This window comes from Apteryx mantelli, chromosome 27 (genome assembly GCF_036417845.1).
Source record: "Apteryx mantelli isolate bAptMan1 chromosome 27, bAptMan1.hap1, whole genome shotgun sequence".
NCBI classification, from domain to species: domain Eukaryota; kingdom Metazoa; phylum Chordata; class Aves; order Apterygiformes; family Apterygidae; genus Apteryx; species Apteryx mantelli.
Genome location: NC_090004.1, coordinates 4307886 through 4334185, shown reverse-complemented (window position 1 = coordinate 4334185; position 26300 = coordinate 4307886). Strand labels below are relative to the sequence as shown.

The 26300-nt window shown below is 50.6% G+C and overlaps 2 protein-coding genes across 3 annotated transcripts in view; both read left to right on the top strand.

The window, feature by feature from the left end:
• Nucleotides 1-13934, top strand: part of WDTC1 (WD and tetratricopeptide repeats 1) — a 33154-nt gene extending 19220 nt beyond the window's left edge. For both annotated transcript variants that reach the window (XM_067311313.1, XM_067311312.1), the window contains exons 12-16: nt 990-1163; nt 4466-4701; nt 5072-5240; nt 5669-5861; nt 6016-13934. In XM_067311313.1, the coding sequence (XP_067167414.1) occupies nt 990-1163; nt 4466-4701; nt 5072-5240; nt 5669-5861; nt 6016-6213 (970 nt within the window). In that variant the 3' untranslated portion in view covers nt 6214-13934. The remainder of the gene's footprint in view (nt 1-989; nt 1164-4465; nt 4702-5071; nt 5241-5668; nt 5862-6015) is intronic.
• Nucleotides 13935-14603: 669 nt separating this feature from the next.
• On the top strand, nt 14604-23402 carry TMEM222 (transmembrane protein 222). The gene is made up of 6 exons (XM_067311460.1): nt 14604-14719; nt 17011-17095; nt 17861-17892; nt 18589-18685; nt 18846-18976; nt 19988-23402. The coding sequence occupies exons 1-6, from the start codon at nt 14604-14606 to the stop codon at nt 20073-20075; spliced, it is 549 nt and encodes a 182-aa protein (XP_067167561.1). The 3' UTR covers nt 20076-23402.
• Nucleotides 23403-26300: the final 2898 nt, after the last annotated feature.

Genomic DNA, 26300 nt, shown 5'->3' with positions numbered 1-26300 from the left:
AGTCAGATCAGGCAGCAGCGTCCTGGGAGAAATGCTGTCCATTAGGATTTGTCCCTTTTTATGGTGAATTACTGCTGACAAAACTGAGAAGTGACTTTTCAGACCTGGAAACAAGGTCTTTTTTAGCTATCCTGAGTGGTTGTTACTTCCTGACCTTCAGGGACTGTGTGGAGACTGTCACATCCAAAGAGTCTTTCTTTCTTTTGCTGTTTGTTGGGCTCTTGCCTGCTGCAGACTGATGGAGCCACTGAAATTGCTTCACGATAATGACACTGGAGTAATTACTCCTGCAGTCTGCATTTGAGCTAGGAATGGGTGGAGAGCCCTCTTCTGCTGTCTCTGTGCTCTGCTGCTTTTTTCTTTACAAGCTAAATGCAGCTGAGGGGGGAAGCAGAAGCAGACTTGCAGCACATCTTGCTGGCTGGTTTTCCTCCAGCTGATGAGACATAGTTAACAGTCAAGATGCAGTTGCTTAATGCCATATATGGGTAGTCTAGGTTCCACCAAAGTCGCTTTGCTGAATGTTTTCAGCTTGTTTCCTCTAGGTGGCCCCTCCATCACGGCAGCAGAATTGCGGGTGGAATTTCGGCTGGCTGAGCATGAGCCTTGTGCAGCCCTATGAGCTCAGATGCTTGGTTTCCTTCTGAATTTGCTTCCTGTTATGCATTGCTGAAACAGGATTGGAAATGTTGTTTATGCAGTCAAAGCAAAGTGTACCATTGAAGTTTGAAGGATTAGATGCTTAGAATACTCACTGTTCAATTTGAGTTTATAAAAAAAGAAAAGATGGTCCTAAAGAAACCTGTACCTGAATAACTGAATAACCTGTATTTAGCAGGAAAGTCTCTTCTGCCTTTTTCTGAAATTTCTGGTATTAGCCAATGCTTGCTGGAACCTGTCATGCTAGAATAAAACCCTTCAGACATTTAGCTGGACCGAAGTGTTAACATGCGAGACTGGACTGTGCTCCTTTCCTTCTTTCCCTTCAGTCCCCAGGTTGAGTTGCCTCCCTATCTGGAGAGAATTAAGCAGCAAGCCAACGAGGCCTTTGCTTGCCAGCAGTGGACTCAAGCCATCCAGCTGTACAGCAAAGCAGTCCAGAAAGCCCCCAACAATGCCATGCTGTATGGAAACAGAGCTGCTGCCTACATGAAGCGCAAGTGGTAAGGAAGCAGAGCTCTGTGGGATACAGTATCAGAGAGCTTAGTGTCACAGGCAGCGCTGGTGTCTGTCTTTTGGGTACCACAGATACCTTGTTGTGTGTTGTGTACCACTGTGAGGCACCTGGCTTGGCTATGTGTGAAGCAGGGTTGGGGTTACGGGATCAAGCTGTAAGTGGGTCACCCCTAGCATAGAACAAGTGGATTGCACAGCAGTGTGGGTTGGAGAATCGTGACCACAGATACCACATAGACAAGCACAGCTGGTAGTAGGTCATCATTTTGCCCACTGGTGTGCCAAGTAATGCTCTGGTCCTTTTCTGTTCAAAAAAAACCCCAAATCCACTTCTGAGTGATAACATTATGAGTATCTGCAGGATGCTTGTATTTCTTTGGTTAGTTCTGGTCTACATGAGAGTGTGTCCCTAAATCTGCTGTCAAAGGATGAAGTAGTGGTTACTGTGCTTCCTAATTCATATCTCATGATCTAAGGTTGTTGCAGGCCTGCCTGAAGTTGCTTTGGTTGCTGCTTGAGCCCCAAGTGACTAGTGTTGCAGATAAAGACAGATGTGATCTGGTGATTCCCTTGTTACTGTAGCTTACCCACATTCTGAATGACTGGAAACAAACCTTTCTGAGGGATCTGGCGAGGTGGCAACTTGTGCCTCAGAGTCTGGTGGGGGGATTCTGTCATGATTGTTGTGAAATACGCTGTTAGTCTCTGCAGTAGCTAATGTTTTTTCTGACCAATAGTCAGAGCTGCATCTGCAAGATACAGCTGAGCTATTTTAGTATCTGTCCCCTTGAGCAGAGTAAGACTGAGTAATGTGACTTACCATTAACATATTTAAAATAGCTGTAGTCCTTCATCTACGTTTGCTTTGTGAGGATATCCTTCTTCTCTCCCCGCTGAAATCCCCGGTATGAGTTCTCCCATCTTCCTCTCCGAGACAAAGAGCAGCCAGCAGTTGCTGTGACTGTTGGTAACTAGCCTACTGGCTGTTTTGCAATAGCAGAGATTTGGGAGCTGCCTCAAAAAGACCTCCGTGTTCAGAGGGAGAAGAACAATAGGGTGGGATTAAGGAATGGAAGACAGAAGCTGGGTGCTGATCTTATGAGTGACTTTTTTCTTATAGGAGTCATTTTTCCCAAAGGATTTTGGCAGATCTGAAAGTAAACTGCTCCTTTCTGAGTGTCAACTAGTGTTTGCTACGGTTTTCTGTAGCTGGCAGATGTGAAAATATATGCACGATGGGTTTCTGTGACTTGTAATGATTAGAATTGGTGCTCGGTACTAAGCTGGTATCTTCTCAAGAACAGAAAAGATGGGGCATTTTTCTGCGAGGAACAGCTACTGATGTTTGGCATGTGAGGGCTGGGATGTTGCTGAGAGGTGGTGAAGGCAGTTGGACTGTGACCCATGTTGAACCATGCTGCATCTCTAAGGTGTTCTTCATGTTCAAGGTGTGAATGAGGCCACCCTGTAAAATTCTGCAGGCCTTGCTTTGGCCTTGTTCTCTGAATAACAGAGAGAGCTAGAAAGAGGAAGATCTGTAATTCCGTAACCTCCCCTTGCTCGCTTCCCTCAGTTTGCTACCCATACTCTGTATCACTTCAAACACTGTCCTTTTAAAATCTGGTCATAAGAACCATCTGCATCACTGTCCAGATTGCTTTTAGTGGTCTATATTGACAGCACTTCAGCTGACTTCTAGTTAGAGCATTTGTGCACAAGCCAGGTCAAAACTGTACCCATGGGAGAAGTCAGCACCTGCTTCACATCTCAGTGTGTGAATTTCCACACCAGTCTGTTGGGTTGTCTGACTCTGGTAGCTGGGGTTGACGGATTTTTATTTTTTTTTTACTTTATTTTTTTGAGTGTGGCAAAGTAGCTAATGACCCAGCCAGCTCTAAAAATACGAGACACCTGTCTGTTACCATAACAGGTAACTTGCACTACCTCTTTATTTGAATAAAAGTAGCTTGATGCTGTGCATCCAGCCTCCTGGATCAATACTGACACAGTGCTGAATAGATGGATGCAGGCATCAAGAACCATGTTTCTTCTGCTCTGCTGCTGATGTCATGGACAAGCCACTTCACCTTCTTTACTGTGCTAGTGAGCTGTAGTTTGTGGCCAGTATCCACCCGGAGGAGCAAAAGAACAATGGGATGGATGGTTTGCAGAACATGCCTGTAGCACTGCTCAACATGTAATCCAAAGATTTGAGGCTCCCTTTAACTAGTAGAGATACAGGGGTACCTCTCTCCTGACAAAGGCTCCACAGGATCCAAAACTAACACCCTGTGGGAAGTACAGGACAACCTGCACACCTTGGGGCTGTTTCAGACTTTGGCAGACCCAGTGCACTTGGGTTACAGGTGTGAATCCTCATATTGATTTGTTTATTGCTGTCATATGCAGACTTGGCCCCCCTTAGACAGATTGTGGTGCCTCTGGACAGTTTAGGCTAGATGCCTAAGGGAAAGGAAACTGCCTGTCAGTCCTGACTGACTTCTCAGCCTTTATCAAACTGAATTAAATACCAGCCTGCAAGCCCTGTCAAATCCTTCCTGCTTCCAGAGCACAAGCTGAAGCACTCTTATTCCCATAGCCACGGAGCACAGGGAAATCAAGCATAGTCTCCAGTAACTGTAAATAGGTTATAAATATCCACTATGGTATGAATCTGCTGTAACACCTAATTTTTTAAGACTTTATTTTTTTTTCCTAGAAAGGTGAGAAAAGACTGCTGCTTTAGATCTGTGCCCGTGGTCTATGAAGTGTGGTGGTTCTGTAGCTCCTTCTGGAGGACTACAAGTGGCTGTGGGCAGGGAAACATGCTGCCACACTGTGCGTCCACAAAGGGGCACGCGTGAGCTACCGTGCTCCGAGGAGGCCCTGCTCGCTTTGCAGGAGAGGCCTTGTGTCTGCTTGGCCAGAGGCCTTGTGCATCCTCCATCTTCAAAGGACTTCCCTAAACGCATTATGTCAGTGAGCTCTGCTCTGTAGGATTTAAAATGGCAGGTCAAGACTTGCTGGGCTTTGCTGTGTGGTCATGTTACAGGGCTGCTGGTATACAGGAAAGGGGATCTTTGTGGAGGTGTATTCAACAAGCTAGGCTTGGTCAGGTGGTGCCCCAGGAGACAGCAAATGCTATTAATACATGAACTTGTGGGTTGTCTGCTTGAATAGAGAGAGCTGGAAACAACAAACCTTGGAGTGAAGCAAGGGCTGGGAAATGGCAGCAGAAGACACGTTGTTTCTACCTGGACTATCTATTTCACCTCTCCCTTTTCTTCAGGGATGGAGACCATTATGATGCTCTAAGAGACTGCTTGAAGGCCATATCCTTGAATCCATGCCACCTGAAGGCCCACTTCCGTCTTGCCCGCTGTCTCTTTGAACTCAAGTATGTGGCAGAAGCACTGGAGTGTCTGGATGACTTTAAAGGGAAATTCCCAGAACAAGCACATAGCAGTGCCTGCGATGCACTAGACAGAGATATCAATGCAGCCCTCTTCTCCAAGAGTGATAACGGTGAGTGCCAGTGTTCAGGGAGATTCTCCCTTGTATAGCTTTTACTATAACCTTGGTTTTTCTCCTTAACCTGCCCCTGTGAAGTAAAGCTCAAACTTCTGAGAGAGATTGTTATTGTGCACAGAAACTGGCTTGAGCCTGTTCTTGCCTCAAGTTTGGTCCTGGTTCACTCTTGAGCAAGAGCATGATAAAAAGAATCCCCTGTATCCAGGAGATAATCTGGAAGGAAGCTTGTGGTCTAAGACCTGTTCCCGGCTGAAACTGTCCTTAACTCTCCTCTAAAGCTGGTGGTCTCTCCTAGAGTGCTTTCTGTTTGCTTGGAATGTGTTCCTGCCCAAATCGTGATGAGGGAAATCTGTTGTCCTTCCAGCTGAAGACAAGAAAGGGGGTGGCCCCATCCGGCTGCGAGCCACAGGTCGTAAGGATTCCATCTCAGAGGATGAGATGGTGCTGAGGGAGCGCAGCTACGACTACAAATTCCGATATTGTGGCCACTGTAACACTACTACAGACATCAAAGAGGCCAATTTCTTTGGCAGGTATGTTGGTACAGTGTGATAGGGATGCAGGACAGGTGTGTGAGCAGCAGCAGAATGCTCTCTTCCATCAGATAAAGCCTCATGCATAGTCACACCTGACTGTTCATAAAATGATGCTGGCACTGGTTTGCAGGGTTGAAAAGATAACAGAAAATCTCCTTTTTGCGTGGCTGTATGAATAGCAGGTTCAGTAGCCGATCCACAGAGCGCTTGGTTGGGCTAGCTTTTCGGAAAAAACACTTGGGATCGAAAAACATGGATTCTGGGGCTGGAGGGAAGCAACACAGAAAGCTTTGTCTGGATCCGTGAGCATGGGTGTGAGGGGTGGCAGCCTGCTGATTATAGAAGCCAGCTGAGATTCTCATGTCTGCTAGAGACTAGCTTTGGCTCTGAGCTGTGATCTCGTGTCTCTGCTCCTCTCACCCTAGCAATGCACAGTACATAGTCAGTGGGTCAGATGACGGCTCGTTCTTCATCTGGGAGAAAGAAACCACCAATCTCGTTAGAGTGCTGCAGGGAGACGAGTCGATTGTGAATTGTCTCCAGCCTCATCCCAGTTACTGCTTCCTGGCCACCAGCGGCATTGACCCAGTTGTACGGCTGTGGAATCCCAGGCCAGAGGTAAGAGCCCAGTAAAAGACTGGGTCTTGGTGGCATAAGATGTAACACAGACCTGCCTTTCTGACTGGGATCACTTGATAGCTGCAGCAACAGTAATAACCTCTCTTTGGTCCTAGCGCTATCTTGCTGAATTCTCTCCCCTCTTGTCTTGCAGAGCGAAACCCTTAATGGCCGCGTGGTGGTAGACATGGAAGGTGCTTCCCAAGCTAACCAGAGACGAATGAATGCGGACCCGCTGGAGGTGATGTTGCTGAACATGGGGTACCGGATTACAGGACTGACAAGTGGTGGGGCTGGAGGCTCAGACGATGAAGACAGCTCAGAGGGGCAAGTCCAGTGCCGGCCCAGCTAAAACAGAACTGCCTCTCCTTCCTCTAATTGTTTGGTTGAAAGGGAACCTAGTTTCCTTGGTCCTGAACTTTCTCTGATGAATGACTGCACTGTTTCGCACTATGCACAGAGTAGGACAAGCTGGCAGGGGCAGGAGCGGCCGTCTCTGTAAACCACCGCCTCCATCACCTCCTCCTCCCGTCACACTACTGAGCAGCATGGCAGTGCAGTCTGGGGTTTGCCTTTAGCGGAATTTAGTCCTGGCAGGGATCTTTGAGTTGTCTGTAAGCAGTGTAAGCTGGTGACTTTTTCCAGAGCTGCTGTATGACCTGGTACAGAGGGATGTTGCCTGCATTCATGCATTTGCAGAGGGGATGTTAAATTCCTGAATAAAATACAAACCTAGGGCAGAGGTTATGGAATGATTTTACTGCAGTAATCTTGATCTTGGAAGTTTGGCTTAGCCATTCTGCTGCCAGCCTGTGTAGGGGCCCTGGTTTAGGGGGTTTGGCCATGAAACACCTGTTGTCCCGTAACATCTTTCTTCTGGCTTCCATCTCTAACGTGTCATCACCAGATGTATCTGTGTTGTGTTAAGGACTGGACATTGCCTGTTCTTGTTCCTGGGCATCTGTCTTAGTTGATGAATCAGTGGTGGCACTGAGTATGTGCAGCTCAACAGGACAGGAGATGCTTGCCCAGCTCTGATACTTTCTTCTACGAGTTATGAACTTGTGGAGAAAGGTGGCAACAATGGGAGGAGGTTCGATCAGAGGCCTAAGACTTAATGTAGCTAAAGCTACTGAGGAAAGGGGCTGGTAACAGCACTCTTCCAGAGCTTCTCTCTCTATTGCCCAAAATGTGTGTAGCTATATTCACCTTCTCTCCGTGTCACCTGTGCTGCAGCTGAGAACATTGCCACCATGTATCTGTTGCAACTAATGTTTTGAGCTTTTAGACAGCAGCTTTTTAGTGCAGCCAGCTGCTCTGTCTTGACCAAGGTGGGCCTTCTCTGCCTCATTATTGGTGTAACATCTGATGGATTAGTGGTCCTCTCAGGAACCCTCCTTCCTCTTCCCATTCCCCTCCCTCACTGACTCTGGCTGCAAAGCCAGAAATGCACCTAGAAATGCAGCACTGTACTTCCATTTCTTCCCCTCCCATGTAACATGCAGCCCTGTTTTTCCCCTCTTGCAGTTGCCAAACACTAAATATCGAGTAGATCTTACACAGCTATGCTACAACCGAAGCTGAAGAGGTTGTTTTTTCTAGGACTATCAACTAAGACCAAAGAGCCCCTGGGAGATCTTAACTGCTCTGCGCTGTCTCTTATCTCTTACTGCTGAAGGTCTGAACATGCTAGCCTTGGTCCCAGGGGTGCAAGATGCGTGTGTGGGAGTGTGTGCACATGCGTGTATGCTGCATTAGGGTTGTTCTTCCATGGGGTGCAATCCCTGGTCTTCCTGTCCCTGCTGTGAAAGGATGAGGCCTCCCTTTCCTTCTCTGGCTGCTTCTGGCTGCCAGGCATTGATGAGAGAGACTGCACAGTGCTGGCTGATCGAGGTAACTGGCTTCCTCTCCCTTCCAAAACAGTCTTTGAGGTGGATGAGCCTTGTACAAGAGGGAGAGAGGTCATAGAGTCTCGTAGCTGGCAGCCTCTCTCAAAGGGTGCTGTTCCTTGCATAGAGGGACATCCCCTCCCACTCCACAATCACGGTGGAGCTATCGGGACCTGATTTCTGCTCCTAAGACAAAGATTTCTGCCTGCTCCCTCGTGTAGGTGAAGCTGAGCCTTAACAAGCCCCAGCACTTTGGGAGCATTCCCCACACCACCAAGGAAAGACCCTTGTGCTCTACTGAGCTGTGATGGCAGACTTCTGTTTTGTAGTTCAATCAGACTTACCCTCCATCTTCTCCTGTTGAAGCAGAGCTCTCCTGGGACAGATAGTCATGTAGCTGCTGAGAGCATGTTTGCTTGTTTTAACACAACACCAGTGCGGTAGATGTGCCTGCTTGCTCAGTTTACCCATTTGGTTGTGTACGTCCTCCCACCCCATGTGTACCCTGGCGCCCGATGCTCTTCAGAACCCAGAGGCAACCGAAAATCCTTCTCACTTGGGTGGCTTTTTGACGTGGTCTGGCCTTTTCTTTTTTGCTTAAGGCTTTCCTACTAGACGCATCTTTTTCCCTCCCTCTCCTCCCACTCAAACTTTTTTCAGCTTTTACTAGACAATGTCTGCAGACTTTGATTTTTTTTAAACTGAGAGTCTCGGATTGGAAGCTCTGAAAGGAACAGACCTCTCCCTCCCCATTCACCTTTTGCTGTGGCAGCTATTTTTTTTTTTTTTTTTTTTTACCCTTGTGAGACAGTGCAGCTCTTTTGCTTGCCAGTTGCAGTGTGAAAGCTACAGGATTCCCTGCCTCTGCAGTGGATTGCTTTTTTAATGGCTGCTTTGGTTAAAAAGATAAATAATAATGGGAGAGAAGGGGAGAGAAAAATCTCTCTGTCTCCAGCCCCTTTTCCCCTTGTTGTGGGCAGATTGCCTGCTTTGTTGCTTGTTAATGAGGAATTTGTATTTATTGGTGAAGGAAAAACGTGCTGGGGAAGTAGGGAAAAGATGTTGCTTTATTGACCTCTGCTGTTTACTTTGACCCCTCTTCAGGAAAGCTTCTTCCTGCTCTTTCTGGTTAACTCTTTCTAGCCTGGGATACGCAGGGATGCCTCCTTTATTTTTGTATTTTAGCAATGGGCTCTCTGTGCAGAGACTCTAGGATTCTGTTGGTGTTGCAAAGACCATTGCTTCTAGCTTTTTCAAGTACTAAAGATGATCATCTCGTAAACTCTGCCCCTGCAGTTGTAGAGATAACACACAAGCCTTACTGTCCTCATTAGAAGGAGCAGAAAACTTGTTTCTCTAGTCCCTGGAAGAGAAAGGGTTAAGCAATTAAACAATTCTTTGTTCTAGTTCTTTCTTGGTGTCATTTTGTTTGTGGGACTGTTCTGGCTTTGTTTTACTGTTCTCCTCTATGGAGGTGGCAAGGGTGGGCTGAGGGGGGCCTGGCTGGGCTGTTGTCTGTTCAACACGCTGCTTCTTGGAGGACGGAGTTTGCTATAACCTTGAGTGGGGAGGGGGTTGGGGACCCAGAAACCTGTCTTGCAAATTATGGTAGTTATGAGTTAGTACTGATGTTAGCTTATCCAGGTATGGGAACTCATAGCTCTCCTGTCTTTGGAGCAAGGGCCTGTGCTGTTTTGGGAGCAGAGTCTACCTCCTATCTGCTTTAGAGCTAAAGCAGCAGATGCTGGGGTGGGGATGAGGAAGGCTGCCTGGGGCTTACTGGGGAAGACAGAATTGATGCATGTGTTTTAAGGAAAGATAACAGTGGTGTAATGAAGTTATTTTTTCTGAGTCGTGTTATATTGAACAGGGAGGAGTGGAGGATGAACTGATCCAAGAGATGGAGATGAGTAGGGTGGCAGAAAGCTGAGTAGGGAGAATAGCCTGTCCTTGGCTTTTAGGTCTTCTCAAATAGACTCTAGCCCTGAGAAGGAGAAGCCAGGTGGCTTGGGCTGTGGGACAGACCCAAGGTCACCTGCCTGAAGCCACCATGTTATTGACAGATCTTCTGAGATGTTTCTGTTGCCTTAAAGTGTCTTGCACTCAGCATGGTGTGTTGGGCATGAACATTTAGACCCAGAGATGATTCCTTGTTAAAGGATACCACAAACTCACTTTCTGCTGGAAGAGCTCCCAAATACTTTCCTACCCTCCAAGGTGCAGAATTACCAGGCCTTAAGTACGAGTCTGCTATTTTCAAAATCCATTTGAACTGTTCTTGTAAAAATTCCCGTTAGACGCTTTTCAGCTGAAGGCCTTTTGAGGCTTCTTCACTTCAAATCCTGTGTGAGCTAAACTATTGCTCTAAAAGACAGCTCTGCTCTAACAAAGCAATGTGCATCCACAGCTGGAATTGAAGATCAACTAACTAATTAGGTCAGATGCTGGGCTGGATGGCTGGACAAAAAGGAAGCATGGAAGGGGAAGTCGAGTGGTTGAATTGTGGGGGGAAATGATTAGAAGTGCCCGGAAAATGTGCGTGTGTGTGTGGCGGGAGGAGGTTATTTTTGTAACTCGGGCAAGGGAATAGGGTCAAAGGGGCAGAGGAGTGATCTGCCCTTGTAAACGGGGAGAGGAACAACAGAAGCCCTACTGATGAGTTCACTTTTCTCTAAGGTAACTGCTTGCAGTGCCAGGAACGAGTCTGTGAAGGGCTCAAAATGGCTCCTGTCTTTGAGCAAAATGGGAGCAGGATGTCAGAAAACTGCCTTCTGGTGCAGTGAGGAAATAAGTCCTCTGCATGTTGTGCTCCTCCTAGCTTGTTCAGGCCTTGCTGCTGCAGGAGACGAGACTGATGGGAAGCCCTTCTGGGGCTGGCAAGGAAATAAGGTGGGCCTTTTTGTGGACTTGATAGTGAGGGCTGAGAAAGCATCGTGACCTGCACTTGGCTCTTAGAGCTCTTCCAGCTTGTGCCCTGGGTCCCTGAGAAACTGGTGGCTTTCCCTTTAAACACAAAAGTTGCCCTGTGGATTGACTGTGTCGATTGGAGAGGGAGAGAGAAGGAAACGCAGCTTTCAAGTGACAGGGAAGCAGAAAAGACCTGAAGGTTAAAGCCGAGGGGTGGGATGGCTCAGGGGCATGCTTTTGGGGTGGGTGGCTGAGCTTGCGCATGTTCTTGTGCTTCTGAGTAGCACCACCATCAATACAGACGAGAGTGACGTTTCTGGTTCACGCTGAGCGATTAGAGGCTGTCACATTGCAGCAGGCGCAGACCACAGGAAAGGAACAACAAAAACGCAGAGCAACCCACCCCAGCATCACCTCCAGGGTGGGGGAAGGACGCCTTGGTGTCCTCCATCAGCCTGTGTCTCGGTGACATTTTAAATAGGCTCCTGCATGTGGTGGTGCCTGCTGCTGCCTTGGTTGTCAATGTCAGAAGGGGGAGGGGATCTCTTCCTTGAGTGGTTTGGTTCTGGCAGTCCCTGTAATGTTTGAGCTGTCACAACAGGGAAGGTTCCCAAGAAAGCTGCTTACCGAACAAGAGCTGGCCGGGTGCCTGCTTCTTTCAAGCTCAGAGATGAGCTGGGGTAGAAGGGGAGGTAACTGATTTCCTTCCAGCCTGAGTTCCCGCTATAGCAATGGTGGTGTGTGCTCGAGCAAACTCAAGCCCATGTGCAGTCCAGGCTGCTCCTTCCCAGAACAGATAGGCTCCTCTCTCGGAAAGGCTCCGAGTCCCTGGGGTTTGAGCGGCTGCACTGGCACCTGCAGTAAGTAGGCAAATATCATTGTCCTGAGGAAATTTGGGGCCAACAGGAGGTAGAGCTGCTTGCTTGCTAACAACAGGAGAGAGAGGAGTCAGTGGTAGCAAGCTGCTGGCAGAAATGGGAGCAAACCCTTTTGTTCCTCCTCAAATGAGAGAGAGGTTGCAAAAACGACAGTGGCAGGATTCCTGCTCTGTACATCGATCCAGTATTGTAGTCAGACAAGATAGCTGCAATAAAAAGCCTCCCCTTTAATTTTATGCATGGAGAACTTCTTACCTGATCTCTCCCCCCTACCACCACCACCACCCTCCCCCATTTTCTTTTCCAACTGCAGCTATTTTTCCCTGCTGACTTCAGGTGTTTTGTATTCTGCTTAGATCAATAGCAGAGGAACAGCAGCAGCTTTCCAGTTGTCACTAGGAAGACCCTGCTGTCAGCTACAGCTCACCTGTTTTCTGCCAGTGCGATGCTGGGGATGGAGAGCCCTTCTGCTTGCCTGACAAACACAAAAGAGTTATGCAGTACAGGAGTGCTGTATTGATTTTTTTTTTTCTTCTTTTTTTTAATCCAGCCTGGCGAAAATGGTGTTCTTCCTGTACTCCAGCAGTTGGTTTGCCCTCCTGTGCTTGGTTTAAAGGGAATAAACTGGGCTGTTTGAAGTGCCCCCTGCCCATGTGGGAGGGAGGGATGTAAGATAGCACTGCAGGGTGACTAGTCCTAGCGTGGCTGTTGGTGTCGTCCTTGCTGCATAGCTATGCCCAGGGAGCTGGTCCCTGGTGATATGCTGCTTAGCAGCCTTTGAGACAAACGGGAAGAGCAAATCCATTGTCTAATTTGACAAACATGCCAGGACCACTTTAGCTGATGTGAACATTGGGCCCTATTCAGATATTGACAGTCCCTGATATTTAAGTTAACTTGGAGCGAATCAATGCAAATTTTTTCCTTCACAGAACAAAGTGTTCATTGAAACACACAACCTTTATGGGTATCCTCTATCCGAAGTGCCAAAATAGGAGGTGTCTTTTAAAAACCAAAGCACCAGGCATGGTTTTGCTCTCAGAAGTATCTGTATTTCCCTTTGCTTTCTCCCTTTTGGAACCGGACTATTTTGTAAATTCTTCAGATTACTGGGGACATGGTCTCAGGCTCTCGATCAACTCTGATACAGTGACAGGTCATGCCGAGACAATGTCCATGCTACAGCTCGACTTGAGCCGCTCCACTCGAGCGCCTCAGTGGACAGCTTGGCGTCAATCCAGACGCCTCCTTTCCTGCTGGATCTCCGAAGTAGCTCTCCCTCTCAGAGGGGTCTGTTCTAAGATGTGGTCTAGACTAGGAAATGAGGTGGGATGTTAGATATCTCTTAAGGGCTCAGCGTAGGTGAGGAAGCGTAGACTTCAGTGCATTACTGAGCTAGCTGAGTTGAAGCCTAAGTACCTGTATGGTAAGTTAGCATGTATCAAGGGCAGGTAGGCTGCCTCTAAACTAGACTGTTAGTCAACACGTTCTACTGCCACACTGGCAAATCCAAACTGGTGTCCTTATGAAGTGCCTCTTCTGTGGGCAGAGGTTACTGATCTCCTGGGCTTTCAAGCTGGAACTTTCACTAGTCTAAAGTGTCGTGAGCATACAAGCATGGCTCTGTCCCCGGAGGTCCCCTAGGCTCTCCCCCAGGTCCTGGGGAGAATACATTGATGAAGGTGGAAGGCTGGTCTGGGCTTAATTATTGAGCTAAGTCAGGTAGTGGAGAGTGGAATGCATAAAGCAGAGATAAGCAGTCTTTGATTTTAAAATGCAAGACTGGGGCCCTTGTGTGGAAGCTGTAAGTTTGTGATGACTGTTTGGAATGTGGCCCTCATCATTAAGAGGGGTTGGTTGTTAATAACAAAAGCAAGCACCTTGTACGAGTGCAGTGCTTGGCTCTGCATTGCCAGCGCTCGGTGTGCTAGAGTTACAAGGGAGGATGAATCCAACCGTGTGCAGGAAGGGAGCCAAAACTGTTTTATTAGCAAAACCCACGGTCCCCTTCCCTTGGCATCCTGCTGTGTAACACCCCAAACTGTACGAGAGTGCTCTGGTCACTGTGAGCCTTGAGGGGAAATGCAGCTCGCCATCTCCACATGAGGCGGAAATGAGGGGCTTCCAAGAAGAGCAGGAAAGGACATGAACAGGCAAGTGGTGTTTGGGCGTTGAGTAACTCTCCTGCACCTGCTAGGGCAGAACATCCCACTCCTGGGTGTGCTGGGTTGGGGCAAGTGATGTGGTTCCTGTTCCCTTTCCACTAGTTTAGCGAGCTGTCACCCTGTATTTTGCCAAGTGTGTTGGGGGGGTGGAAATCTGGAATAAACGTATTTCTTCTTCAGCTTTCTCGTGTAGTTTGAACTAAACTTCCTAATAAAGCAATTGTTATTTTTCTACTCTGATTCTCAATTTGTAAATGCTGTTCCTCCTGTTGCAGTACCTAGCCCTCCTCTTCTTCCACAGAAGCGTTAGTGTGATGTGTATTTTCTCCTTTGCCCAATCCTGAAGGGGTCTAGATGGGATCAAAAGGCAGGTCCTGAGGACAGCTGTGCTACCTTTTGAGCGTTGGATGGGCAAGAGGGAGAAGGTCCCCTCCGCTCCCGCTGAGGCCCGACCCTCCTTCCTGAGCGTGGCTCCTCTGTGCCAGGTAGGTGCGAGCGGCAGCAGCTCTCGCTCTGAGGAGCTTTGCCAGAGCAGAAAGCGGCACTTTTGGAACAAAACCCGGGGAGGCGAAGGTGCGTATTCCCGAGCAGCTGAAGGGCCCTCGAGGAAAGGGCAGGACCTGCTGGTTACCAGACCCGGGGCTGCGGCGCGGCCCTTCCCGCCCCCGCGGCTGCCCCTCCGGGGCCTTGCCAAGTTTGTGACCCCTCTCCGGGGCCTTTCGCCGCGCCGCCGCCGGCAGGGCCGGGCCGGGCCGAGCCCGGTGCTGCCCGCCGGGGGGCCCCGGGCAGGGCGGGTCGGGGAGGCCAGGCCGCTCCTGCTTCCTGGTTACCGGCCGTGCCCGGAAGCGGGCGCGGTCTCCAGGAAGTGACGGCAGCGCGGCGGGCGGGGGGCGGGCCCCGGTGATGGCGGAAGCGGAGGCCAAGATGAAGCAGTTCAATGGCGGCGGCGGGGCCGGTCTGGACGCCGAGCGCGGCCGGTTCCCCTTCTGCGTGGTGTGGACTCCCATCCCCGTGCTCACGTGAGTCCGCGCCGCCGCCGCGCCGGGGCCTCCCCGGGCGAGGCCTCGGCGGCAGGGCCTGGGCCCGCCGCTCGCTTCTCCCGGAGCCGGGCGCCCGGGCCGCACCGGGGTAACTGGGTGCCCGGGCCGCTTCGGGGCAGGCGGGGCCTTTGGCCTGCTTAAAAGCACCTGGGTGCCCAGCTCACATCAGGGGCAGGCGGGGTGCTCAGCCCTCTTTGGGGCACCTGGGCCCCTGCCTGCAGTGGGGTAGCTGCGTGCCCAGTCTGCTTCGGGGCTGGCTTAGGAGCCTGCCTTCGCTCCTGGGCCAGGGCTCTCCTCTCCCCGCAGCGAGGGTGTATACGGGGAGAGTCTTGTGATGAACAGGCTTGTCCGAGCAGGAGCCAGGGTAAAGGGGATCGGGTGAAATGTGGGAAGTCTTTTGTGTTCTTGGAGCCAAGGTTTTGCTACGGGGATGTTAGACCACCTTATGCCTTCAGGAGAGCCGCTTTGCTTCCCTTGTCATGAGCCATAAGTTAACTTGCCTTCCCTGTCTTGTTGGCCAAGCGTAAGCAGGCTCCAAGGAGGACTTCTGGGTTTTCCTCTGTTCATGGGAAAATGAAAAGCTGTAAAATATGGCTCTGAGGGTACTCTGAGAACAAAAAGTTATTTATTTTTATGCCTTCCTTTTGCTCTCCAGTTAAAGTCAGGTGATAATATGTTTGCTGAGCCAGAGTTTGAGAGGTAGGAGATGTGGTATGGTCTGTGCCAGGATTGGGAATGGCACTGTAACTCTTTTTTAATGAGGAAAAGCTTGCAACTTCCATGCTAGTGTCACATACAGCTATAAAACAGCTTTGATTTCTACCTCTTTTTGTTTTTGATTGCTTAAAATTTCCATGTTAGTCTTGTCCTGGAAGATTTTTCAAAGCTTCTGACTTTCTTATCTCCTACTGAGGCTGATGAAGAGCATTGTCCTGCTGCTAGAGTTACTGGGCATCAGTATTTGTTTGTGGGTTCATTCCCCAACAAACAGTGGTATTTTCCTGTTGATGTTGTTCTGCAGCAGCAAACTCAGTGTTGTTATGTGGTGAAATGTCTACACCTTCAAATGTAGTAAAGCTCCGACAACGTTTATCAGCCAGAAAGTGTAGCTGAATATAAAAGCCACTCTGCACGGATAGTAAAACTGGCTGCTTTGCATTGCACCAGCCAGTGAAACGCAGACGGTAAGTGAGGCAAACACAGAAAACTAATCAGACTTTGCAGAGTCCTTTCTCTCTCTTGTAGGGTTACGTTACTCGCAGAAGTTGTATGCTATTTATAAACTTAGCTGTGCTTCTGAATGCATATGGCTTGTCTTCCCTTGTAACATCTGAGCACTTCAGTCCCATTTCATTTCATTTCATAGTTTTAGGATCTCTCTAATTGAGCTGTGGCTGGTGAATCTGTTTCTGTTTAGCTCTGCTGTAATCTCATCTGAAATATTAGTTGCTGTGCACAATCCCTTAGGGAGAAAGAAGTGAGAATTGGAGAGAGGTCAGCAAACCTGAGAGTGCAGGAGGATGTGGGAGAGAGCCTGAAATATTTACTTCTTGGTGATGATGGGAGGGGGGTGGAACATAGCTTTACTGCTTGCTGGGGCTGTAAATACCAAGGGAGGAGGAGGAGGCCTTTGAAAAGGGATCATTTAGGCTAGGTAATGCTTTTCTGGGGACCAGGAGCCCCATTTTCTGTCTGGGATGCTTAAAATTTAGTCTGCAGTGAAAAGATGTGGTCTGGATGGGAATATGGGTAAGATTGCTTCATTTTTTTCAGTTGCTGAAGAGCAAAGTCTAGTTTTATCTCAAGACGGTTTCTTCTAAATCTAACCACTTTACTTGAAAACACAAATGGGTTGGTCCTGGGAGACAGAGGCTTGCCCTTCCCTGGCCAAGGGTGCGTGTAGTGCAGGCCTTTGGACACTTGCTCTCTCCACACCTGCAACCACTCACGGTAAAGATGTGGAGTCTGACTGCCGCACAGATAAGCTGACCCTAGATCTGTTTGTCAGGAGAAGCGTAAGTTTGGGTATTACCTACGTATTTTTCCTTTGCTTGTGCCACTTCTGTGTCTTTACTAGTCTTTGCCTGGCTTTGGCTCACCAGCTTTCGTCTCTCCCCAGCTGTGCATAACTTGTTAACTGTGCCTGTCTATCCCACGCTACGCAGTTCATGTACAGCCGCTCCAGCGGTCTCCTGGCAGCATGTTGCACGTACTCAGTGTGATCAGGGAGCAAATATCTCAGCCTGACGGTTCACTTGTTACCTCGGTAGATGGCTCTTCCCAATCATTGGCCACATGGGTATCTGCACGTCGGCTGGAGTAATTCGGGACTTTGCGGGGCCGTATTACGTCTCAGTAAGTAGATGATGGTTCTGGGTAGTTAAGCAGGAATCTGTGCTTGGTCTGGTTTCACCTTCGTGGAGGACTTGTGAGCTATCCCCTGTTTTTTGCAGCTCAGAGTTCTGCAAAATAATGGCTTTAGACATTTCTGAAGATCATGCTATTTCTCTGTGGATTTTTGTCCAGTGCAGATCAGCTGGGTGGTCTGATAAGTAGTGGCTGGTTTGGTGTGGTGAGCAGGAGGGAAAGAATCTTGTAGCCCATGCTCTAGATGGGGAACTTTGGACCTAAATTCTTGTATAGTAGTCTAATCCCGAGTAACGGAAACTGCCTTCTAACTTCCTCAGCATGCCTGTTATTATCCTGCTGCTTAGTAGCAGGTATGTGATAGTCTTGTAAACTGCTCTGTAGTTTGGTGGATTTCGAAAGTAAGGGCGTTTAAAGTCAGAGTAATTCATGCTCTAACAGAGCAGGCCATTTACAACTTTGAGTTAATAATCTCTTAACAGTAAAGAAAGAGGGGAACAAGGCTCATATGCCATATAGCTAGACTATGTCTTAGTGTATATAGTATAAATATATTCAGGCCTAGAAAAGGAGTCTGATAATAGTCGAAATCTAAATCCAGACACTCAAATAAGATTGGTGTCTTGAGACTGCTGAGGCAATGTGACAGTTTTATCACTAAACAACCAGAGACTGTGAGGCCTTCCAGTGAGAGGCATGTCATGAATATTGTGCGGGATTACTCTCTTGAGACATTTTTCTTTCTTTTTGTAGGAAGACAACATGGCATTTGGGAAGCCAGTGAAGTAAGTGCTCTTGTTACTTTTTATTAAACTAACCAACTGACCTGCAAATGTCCTTTAATTCACGGAGACAAGCACACTACGATATTGCTTTTCTTCTTGGTGGTCAGATGCCCTAATTTGAATGGACGGCTACTATGTCTGTGCTTTTCAATAAACCACATTAAATTAAATCTTTTTAGAAGTGTGACAGCAATGTAGCTGTATTAATAACTATAGCTGTATGGAGCCTTTATATTTTTAAAAAAGGATTAAAACACTTTAATGTTAGCAACAAGTGCTCCAAGTAAATAACGCTTGTGCTGTGCTATGCTGTGGTAATGAACTGTCATCACTCACATCTTGTTAATGTTTTTCTAGGGAGGGATGGGAGGGGAGATTCCTGAATTTCAAATATTTGTCAGATCAAGTATATATTTTGAATGGCCTGAAGGTTTCCTGTCAGAGGAGAATGGCAGTTAAGACTTTGGTCTGTGCCCCTGAGGTCTGCAGTTTCTCTGTCTGGGGTGCTGAGGGTGCTGAGCATTAGCTTCTGCTGCCCTCTACAGCATATGCTTGCCTTGAACAGTGTGGTTCCTTGGACTCCAGAGGTAGCGGATTTCTCCCAAGTCCTCTTGTTTTAAGCAGCTTCCTGCTGGGCAGAGCAAGAAGTTGTAAAGGAGCAACAATAAATGAAGGGATCTGTTCTCCTCCTTTCAGGTACTGGAAACTGGATCCCAGTAAAGTGTACTCCACCAGTCCCAATGCTTGGGACACAGCCGTGCATGATGCCTCGGAGGAGTACAAGCACCGAATGGTACGGCTCTGATGTCCTGTCTGTGTACGGACCAGCATCTCCCCAATGTCTGGGTCCTTGTGGTGTGACCTGGGCCTGTTGGTCTGCACCAGGACAGTGTGCCAAAGTGGGGAGCCTCAGGGGCAGCATTTCTAATGCTGTGCCTCTCTTTCTGTTCCAGCACAACCTTTGCTGTGATAACTGCCATTCTCATGTGGCTCTGGCCTTAAACTTGATGAGATATGATAACAGCACCTCCTGGAACATGGTCAAACTCTGCTTCTTCTCGCTGCTGTATGGGAAGTATGTCAGGTGAGCTGAGGACCAGCAGGCAAATGGGCTCTGTTTTTTTTTCCTTCTTCCTAGCCCTGTAGAGCTTCGCCCTGTCCTGTGGAAAAGGGAGAAGTGTCTCTTCCCCACAACACACAGATCTGTTGTATTGTGGGGGAGCTGAACGTTGGTGGCAGATGGTGCTGCCGCCGTCTGATGCTTGTTCCTAACAAAAGTGTCGATGGTGTTTGTTGGGTTGCACTGGATACTGCTCCTGAAATACTGTATCTAACAACTCCTTTAGGGTGCCTGGAATTTGGGAAATGCCAGCTAAATCAAACTCTCCCTCTTTCAAGTCTTTTTTCTGAGTTAGGTCAGAACACAGGGTCACAGAATGGCTTGTCTCTGAGGATTACTGGTCTCTCTTCTCTCTCAAATCTTGTTTATATTAAAACTAGTCATGGGTTTTGTCAGAGCTTCCGACTTGAGTGGAGAGGAAAATCTTGAGCTTTCCTTACTAGAAAGGGGACTTAATTTCAGTTCCTTGGGCCTGGAGAGGAGGTTCTGTGAGGACTGCCCTGCCTAAAGCTTTCCCATTGCTCCCCTTCTGTTGGGTTGTGCCTCTTTCCAGAAGAGCTTCTCTACCAGCTTTTAGGCAAGTGCAGTCCCTCCTGTCTTGTGTAAATGCACCGCAAGTCTGAATAGTGAGGCCTACTCTAATGGTCTTTCGTTGTTTGTGATCTACCATCACTGCTCCTGTCTGTGTAGATACCACAAGCGCTAAAGTTTGACCTGGATTTGAGTTGGAAGGATATTCCAGCCCTGGGGATCATGACGTAGTTATTCCTGGACCAATAGTTTTAATTTCTAACCCAGACTGAACCTCCAGGACATGATGTATGGCAGTGCCAGCAACAGATAAAGTCAGAAGGGCACTATGTCTCCCTGCAGTTTCTCCAGTTGTCCTCACATCTTTCTCTCCCTCTTGTCCTTTTCTGCTTGTTTCTTATGTTTTAACCATCCCCCCCCCCTTTTTTTTTCTCCATCTTGCAGCATAGGGGGGTTTGTGAAGACCTGGCTTCCCTTTGCCCTCTTCTTGGGGGTGATCCTGACGGTTGTTCTGACTCTTCATTTGCGGTGATGGCAACTGTGAAATCCCCATTCCATGGGCACACGAAGGAGGAAACTGTGGCTGCTTGATCCAGCGAGATGGAGGCATGGGACTCTGGGAGGCATTTACTAGGAAAAGCGGCAGCTCCACTCCATAGTAACAGCTCTCATCTTTATTTCCTGGGACGGGCTTCTTTTCCTTCTGTTCTTGTTCTGTCGGTGGTGTCTCCCAGTGTTGGGGACCTGAAGCCTCTTGATCTCTCCCTGAATATGCTCCCTCTCTGCATTTTGTTAGGTAGAAATGCAGCTGGGAAAGGAGAGGGGTGGGCACCTTTTCTTTCAGCGTGAGGCAAGGCCGCAAGGCTAACCCTGCCTCCTGGTTCAAGAGCACAAGCAGATACGCCTTGTAAGGTTCTCTCTGATCACCTGGTTTCTTCCTCTTGGCAGACTTTATCAGATGCTTCCTCAGATTTCCTGAGTCTCCAAGGGCCAGAAGTTGTTTCCCTACTGCATGACTCCCCCATAGCACATGTGTCAAAGTGTGGGGCTCCGGGGGGGGGTGTACGGTGCCACAGCACTCACTGACAGTCTCCCCCGTAGTGAAAGAAGGGTGTTGATGGCAGGGCACCGCTCTGAGGAGACACGCAGAGGAACGCTCTGTGGCAGGGCAAATTCATCTGGTCCTGCTAGTGAGCCCAGAAAGGCAGGAAAGCAGATTGGCTGGCTTGGGTATGGCTCATGGCATCTGCACACTTCCAATAGCATGTTGCAGGAATGGGCCAAATCCCTTTTAGCTTGTGCCAGAGAAAATAGAGCTTCCCTGCTGCTTCTGTGCTCTGAATGCCTAAAATTGTCATTACACGTCTCACAAGCCACTAGCTTTCCTTTGAACCCTGGTACTTCATGTGTCACAGCTTATCCGCCGAGGTGGCGGCAGCAGCAGGTACGTGCCAACAGATGGCTTAGTGTAGGGATTTGAAAGCATCCAGGCCTTGGAGAGCAGTACCTGAGTCCTGAGCTTACTGGGGGCATCAGGGATTAAAAGAAGAGGTGAAGGGATTGGCAGACTGCCATAGTCCAGTGGTTGGGCTTTGCAGCGGCAAACAAGGGCACTTTCTTGCAGCTGGTTCCAGAACAGTGAACAGGAAGGTCTGCTAACTTCCTTGGCATGCTTTGAAGAGGAGATGGTGCTTTGGCACACCTGGGTAAAAGCACTTTGCAGCACTGGCTTTGAACATGAGAAATGCCGGTCTGTGGCAGCCTTCGGTGTCTGATGGTCTTTTTGAGCTGTAAGAGCGGGCAGGGGGTACTAGAGGGACGGGTTGCTGCTGACTGCTAAGCAGGAAATGGGCTTGGATGCGACCCAGAGCCGAGTCCAGGGCAAGAGGCGCAGGTCTGTGTGTCGAGGCTCTGGCTGGCAGATGCTGCTCTCTGTGGGGCTGTTAGGCAGGTGGCTTTTTAAAAAAGTGTGGCTGATGGGTTATGTGCAGTTGAGCACATTCCCTCATACCGCAAGCAAGATTTAGTTTTTCCACTCAAGCCTTGCAAGGCCAGCTCTTTACTCCAGTACCTGATGGATTTCAGCCTCAAGGAGTCCTCGTAGCCAGCAAGAAAGCTATTCTTGACTGCATATCATCCTTGTGGCTTCCTCTGACTTTGGAAACACGTTCACAGTCACCCTGCTGGCTGTCAAAACCGTCCCTATGTACCTCCCCATCCACTTTCTTTTCCCTGGCTCCCCTAGCCATATGGGGGGACTGGGGCGTCTTCTTGGGCTTCACCATTTCAGCGTTTTCTCATCCTCCTGCGTCAGTCACTTTTAAGCAGCCCCTTAAACCTCCCCCTTCTCTCTGCATTCTAATTGTCTCTTTCTCCTCTGGTGCTGGTGTTTCTGGGATAGGAGGGAGGATGTGTGCAGACCTCTGTGCCCTTCCCCTTGCTCCTGGAACTGAAATAGTTGTCAGTGTCTCCTGTGTGCAGTCATTTCAAGCCTGAGTGGAGAGCAGGCTGGAGGATGCTGATAGCTGGGCCTGGGGCTGATTAGAAAGCCAAGATCTTGCATCAAAGAGAACCTTACAATGAAAGGAGGATGTCTTACTGAGTTACCCTGCACTGCTGTGGTTCCTACCCAGCGAGCCTGCTGGTTAATGTGCCCTAGAACTAGCCAGCTGAACAGGAGAGATGAGTTGTTTGCCCCCATTTTTAATTTTTTAAATATAGTTACTCAGAGTGACCTGCCAAGGAAGCACTACGAGTCCCTGGCCTCAGGGCTGAAGCCAACCTGTCTTACGCAGTAGCAATAACCTAGAGACTCTTATGTCTTATCTCACAAGTTGATTCACGGTGTTTTATCAATAAGCTACAAAAGTGTTGCCAAAGCTGAGACTTTGAGTTGTTGGGGGAGGCCGGGAGCAGGGCTGCTGGCCACAATCCCCTGCTCTTGGGATTTCTGAAAACATGTTGAGTGCCATTCCCCGCCGCAGAAAATCCTTGTTGTTTGCTCCTAATGATTTTTACCAGATCTGGATTTTGAACTGAGAATCTTATGGTGCAGCTGCAAATGGGCCTTGTTGTTGGTTGGGACTGCCGGCTGCGAGGGAAGGAGGGCAACACTTTGCTAAGTCCTGGCTGAACAGCTGACCTGCTTCCACTTGGGCCTTGACCGACAGAGAGGGAGAAGGGCTCTGGGCATCCAGAGGAAACGTGGCTAGCTCCAAAGGCAAGCCCAAAGCTCAGGTACTGCAGAGCCAGCCCGGACATCCTTGCTGGATGTGCAAAGATGTTTGCACTTGCAAAAGGAAAGAGGGTGGATGGGGGCCTGCAGCAGTTGGGCGCTGGCTGTCGCGGGTAGGCTGTACCTGCTGGGCCGGTCGGACCCTGCACTGCAGTAGTGTCAGTGCAATGCTATGGTAGTGCAGGGACATGCTGACGGTGCTCAGCACAGCTCCCCCGGTAGTGCTGCATCCAGCGACTGTGGCTGTGTGGGGGACAGGCTGTTTCCTCTCCGTGTGGGAGGTGGAAGAGGGTGGGCGGATAAGGAATGTCCTCTCCTTGCAGCTTCCCTCACTACCAGCTTCTTCGCAGTGCCCCCTTTGAACAGCTACATTAAAGTCGTACCCTGTCCTTTACCCTCCAGCTGCTGGTTTTGTGCCCCCTTCCTTTCCCCTTTGCACGTGGCTGCGCGGCAGCGCTCCGGGGCTCCGCTGCCGCTCTTTGGTGGCGGCTGGCCCTCCGTACCCTCATCCTTTGTTCTCTTGATCTCTGCGGGGCGCTGGATTACTTCGTAAATATTTAAACTCTGCTTCTGTGGTTTCATAATCCTGACGGTAGGGGAAATAAACTTAATTCTGTGGATGTCTCCAAGTGCTGTGTCTTTTATTGTTGAGACTTCTCCTTCCAGCTGTCGGCCGGGAGTGGGGTTGGTATTTCCCCCCTGCCCGCCTGCCTCTGGCCTCTCTCCTGCTCGAGGGCAGCGTGTCTCTGGCTGCACACAGGAGTCTGAACTCGAAGATCCTGAGCCTTTTGCTTTCTGAACCCCCCTTTGCCCTGCTGCAGGGCAAAAGTCACGAGCCCTCCCCTGGGAGCCCTGTTCTCAGACCTGCTGCTGAGAAAAGGGGGGTGCTGGGGGCAGGAGGAACCACGCTGGGAACCGGTTGCCGCAGAGCGGGAAGCCCTTGCTGCGATGCAGGTGGACCCAAGCTGGTTACAGGGGAGGGTGCTGGCTGCACCCGCATGGCTACAGCGGGCCCTGGTCCTTGCAGTCACTGTGCCAGAGCCCTAAATGCTGGGGCCTTCCCCGGGCTTTTGTTATATTTGGGAAGAGAAGTGGCCCTGCCTGAGTCCCCAAGCCTCTGCCAGATGAGCAGAGCCCCTGCATGGCCCCCATCAGGTGGGAGCTGAGCCTTCTGGGCGGAAGAATGCTCTTTTAGGAGATAAATCTGCCCTGCGCAAGGGGGCTAATCTCATTTAGCTGTGAGAAACATCCCTTTAGATAGTCTTAAGTCTCTGGCATCCCTGTTTTCTTAGAGGCTGGGGGAGACTTGCCTTCCAGCTCCTTCCCCTGCCAAAACAGAGCTCCTGGCTTCCATTTCCCTGCAAGCTTTTGGGGAAGGGATGTGTGTGCAGGGGCAGGGGCTGCCAGGAGCTGTGGAGGAGCTGAGGGCAGAGAATGCAAAAAGCAGGCCTTGTTTTCCCTTCTCCCAGCAGGGCACCACTGCCTGAACTGGGAGAGAGGGAAGCTGGGCCTTGGTGTGTTGTAACGCTCGCTAATGCAGCTGGCTGCTTTTCTGTTGCATCTGATTTCCAGAGGCCAAAGCTGCGCGGTGGGGGAAGCAGATCAACCTTAAAATTAGGTCGTGTACGAGGCTCAGGGATTTAGCAGCACAGTCATCTTGCAAAATACCACCTGGATCCTCCCCTGCTCGGATCCTAGATCCAAGCTACTCCTGCGGCTGTGTAACTCTGGGGCCGCGCATGACCTGGGAAACTGCCTGTGTGCAGCTGCAGCAGGGGAAACGGCACCTTCCACGTGTTTCGTCCTGCACGCGTCTGTCTCTGGAGAACAAGGTAAGGATGCAAAATCCGCTCTGCCCGTTGTACGCAGCGTTATACGGGTGTAGCTGTCCTGCTGGCAGCTGGGCTGGGATCACGTTTGCCTCCAAAGAGTGGCAGGATTTTTCTAACCGGCTCCTGCTACCTGTCGAGTGAAGGAGCTGCAGGGAGGCGCGTGGGAGCTGAGCTGAGCGGTTTGGGACATGGTATTTGGGGCTTATGTGTCGCCAGCTGGCCTGACTCTACCACGATGGTCACGCTTGGACACCAGATCGCGTGGCGCTGATGGCTCTGCCGCCGGGGCGATGGCGAGGGGCTGCGCCTGCACGTCGCCCCACTCCTCCGCTTCTCGTTTGCCTCTTGCCGTGGCCACCCCGGCCCCGAGGAGGGACAGAGGTTGCAGAAAGCCAGGGAGGTTGCCAAGCTGAGCGGCAGGATCCATTCCGACCTGCTGACCACCCCGCATGAAAGAGCAGAGGGACCCTGGCGCGTCCCTGCACCTCTGCCCGTGCCCAGGGCGCCCGAGCGCGGTGAATTCACCCCGGCAGCTCCCCGCGCGAGGGGAGCCCTCGCCTCCACCCTGCCGCTCTCTGCAAAGCTAAACGCCATTAAATGCAACAAACCGAGGCTGCAGCTGGCTGGCGTGCTCGGAGGAGGCCTCCGGCCCCGATGGACGGACGTGGGACGGAGGGTCCTCGCTTGGCCCTGAGCTGCTGAGCTGAGCCGTGCCGCGGGCGCCGGTGCTCCCCTCGGGCCACCACGTCCCCGCGAGACTGAGCGTCTCCGCTGAAGGAGACCTTCTGCAGCAGGGTCGGGGAGCTGGGCGCCCCCGTGCCGGTGGGGACCAGCGCCGTGGGGCTGGCGTGGAGCCGGCTTTGAAGCGGGGTCATTTAGTGGCGGCCTCATCCTGTTAGCGGGGCCGCATCAAAGGGCTCCCTGGGGGCCGATATCAAATTGCACTTAAGCATTTGCACATTAGGAGCTTTTGAAATGCCAGCGGCGGTGTCGGGGCTGCCTGGGGCCTCTGGGGCTGCGCCTCCCTGGCCCTGCCCAGCCACCCCCTCATCCCTTCTGCTGCCAAGGGGGGTGTGAGACCCAGCGCAGGGGCTCTCAGCTTCCCGGGAAACCCTGGGACTTCATCCCTGGGCGAAGCCAAAGGTGGAAGCGCCGTGAGACCCTTGCTCTGTTGCAGGGGTTAAAAGCAAAGAGGAGGCTGCCAGCAAGCAGCCCCCCTGCCCGCGGCTCTCGGGGGCTTGGCTCCGGCCCCGCGCGCCCGGGCAGCGCGGCCAGCGGCGCATCAAAGGCGCCGGGAGGGCAGAGGGCACGGGGAGCCGAGCCGCCGGCGGGGCAGCCGGCCAGATGGCCCCGCGCAGCCTCGGCTCCCGGCGAGGCGGGCGATGGCCTGCAGCTGGGAATCCCTGCGGCCCCATCGCTGCCGGGGGGGATGCAAAAGGGAGAGGAGAGTTTGGAGCTGGGGTCATGCAAAGCTGAGCCGACGGGGCGTAAAAGGCCCCCTCGAGTTTGCAGGGATGCTCGTGGCCCGCAGCGGGGGCCTTTGGGGGTGAGTTAGCATCTGCCACGTCCGCTGCGGCCCTGGGCTCTGCGCGGCAGGATGAAGCCCTGCCCTGCCACCCCCTGGTCCCCTGGCCTTCCAGGGTGCCCTTGGCAGCTGATGGGGCTCCAGCCTGCTCAGCGCAGGATTGCT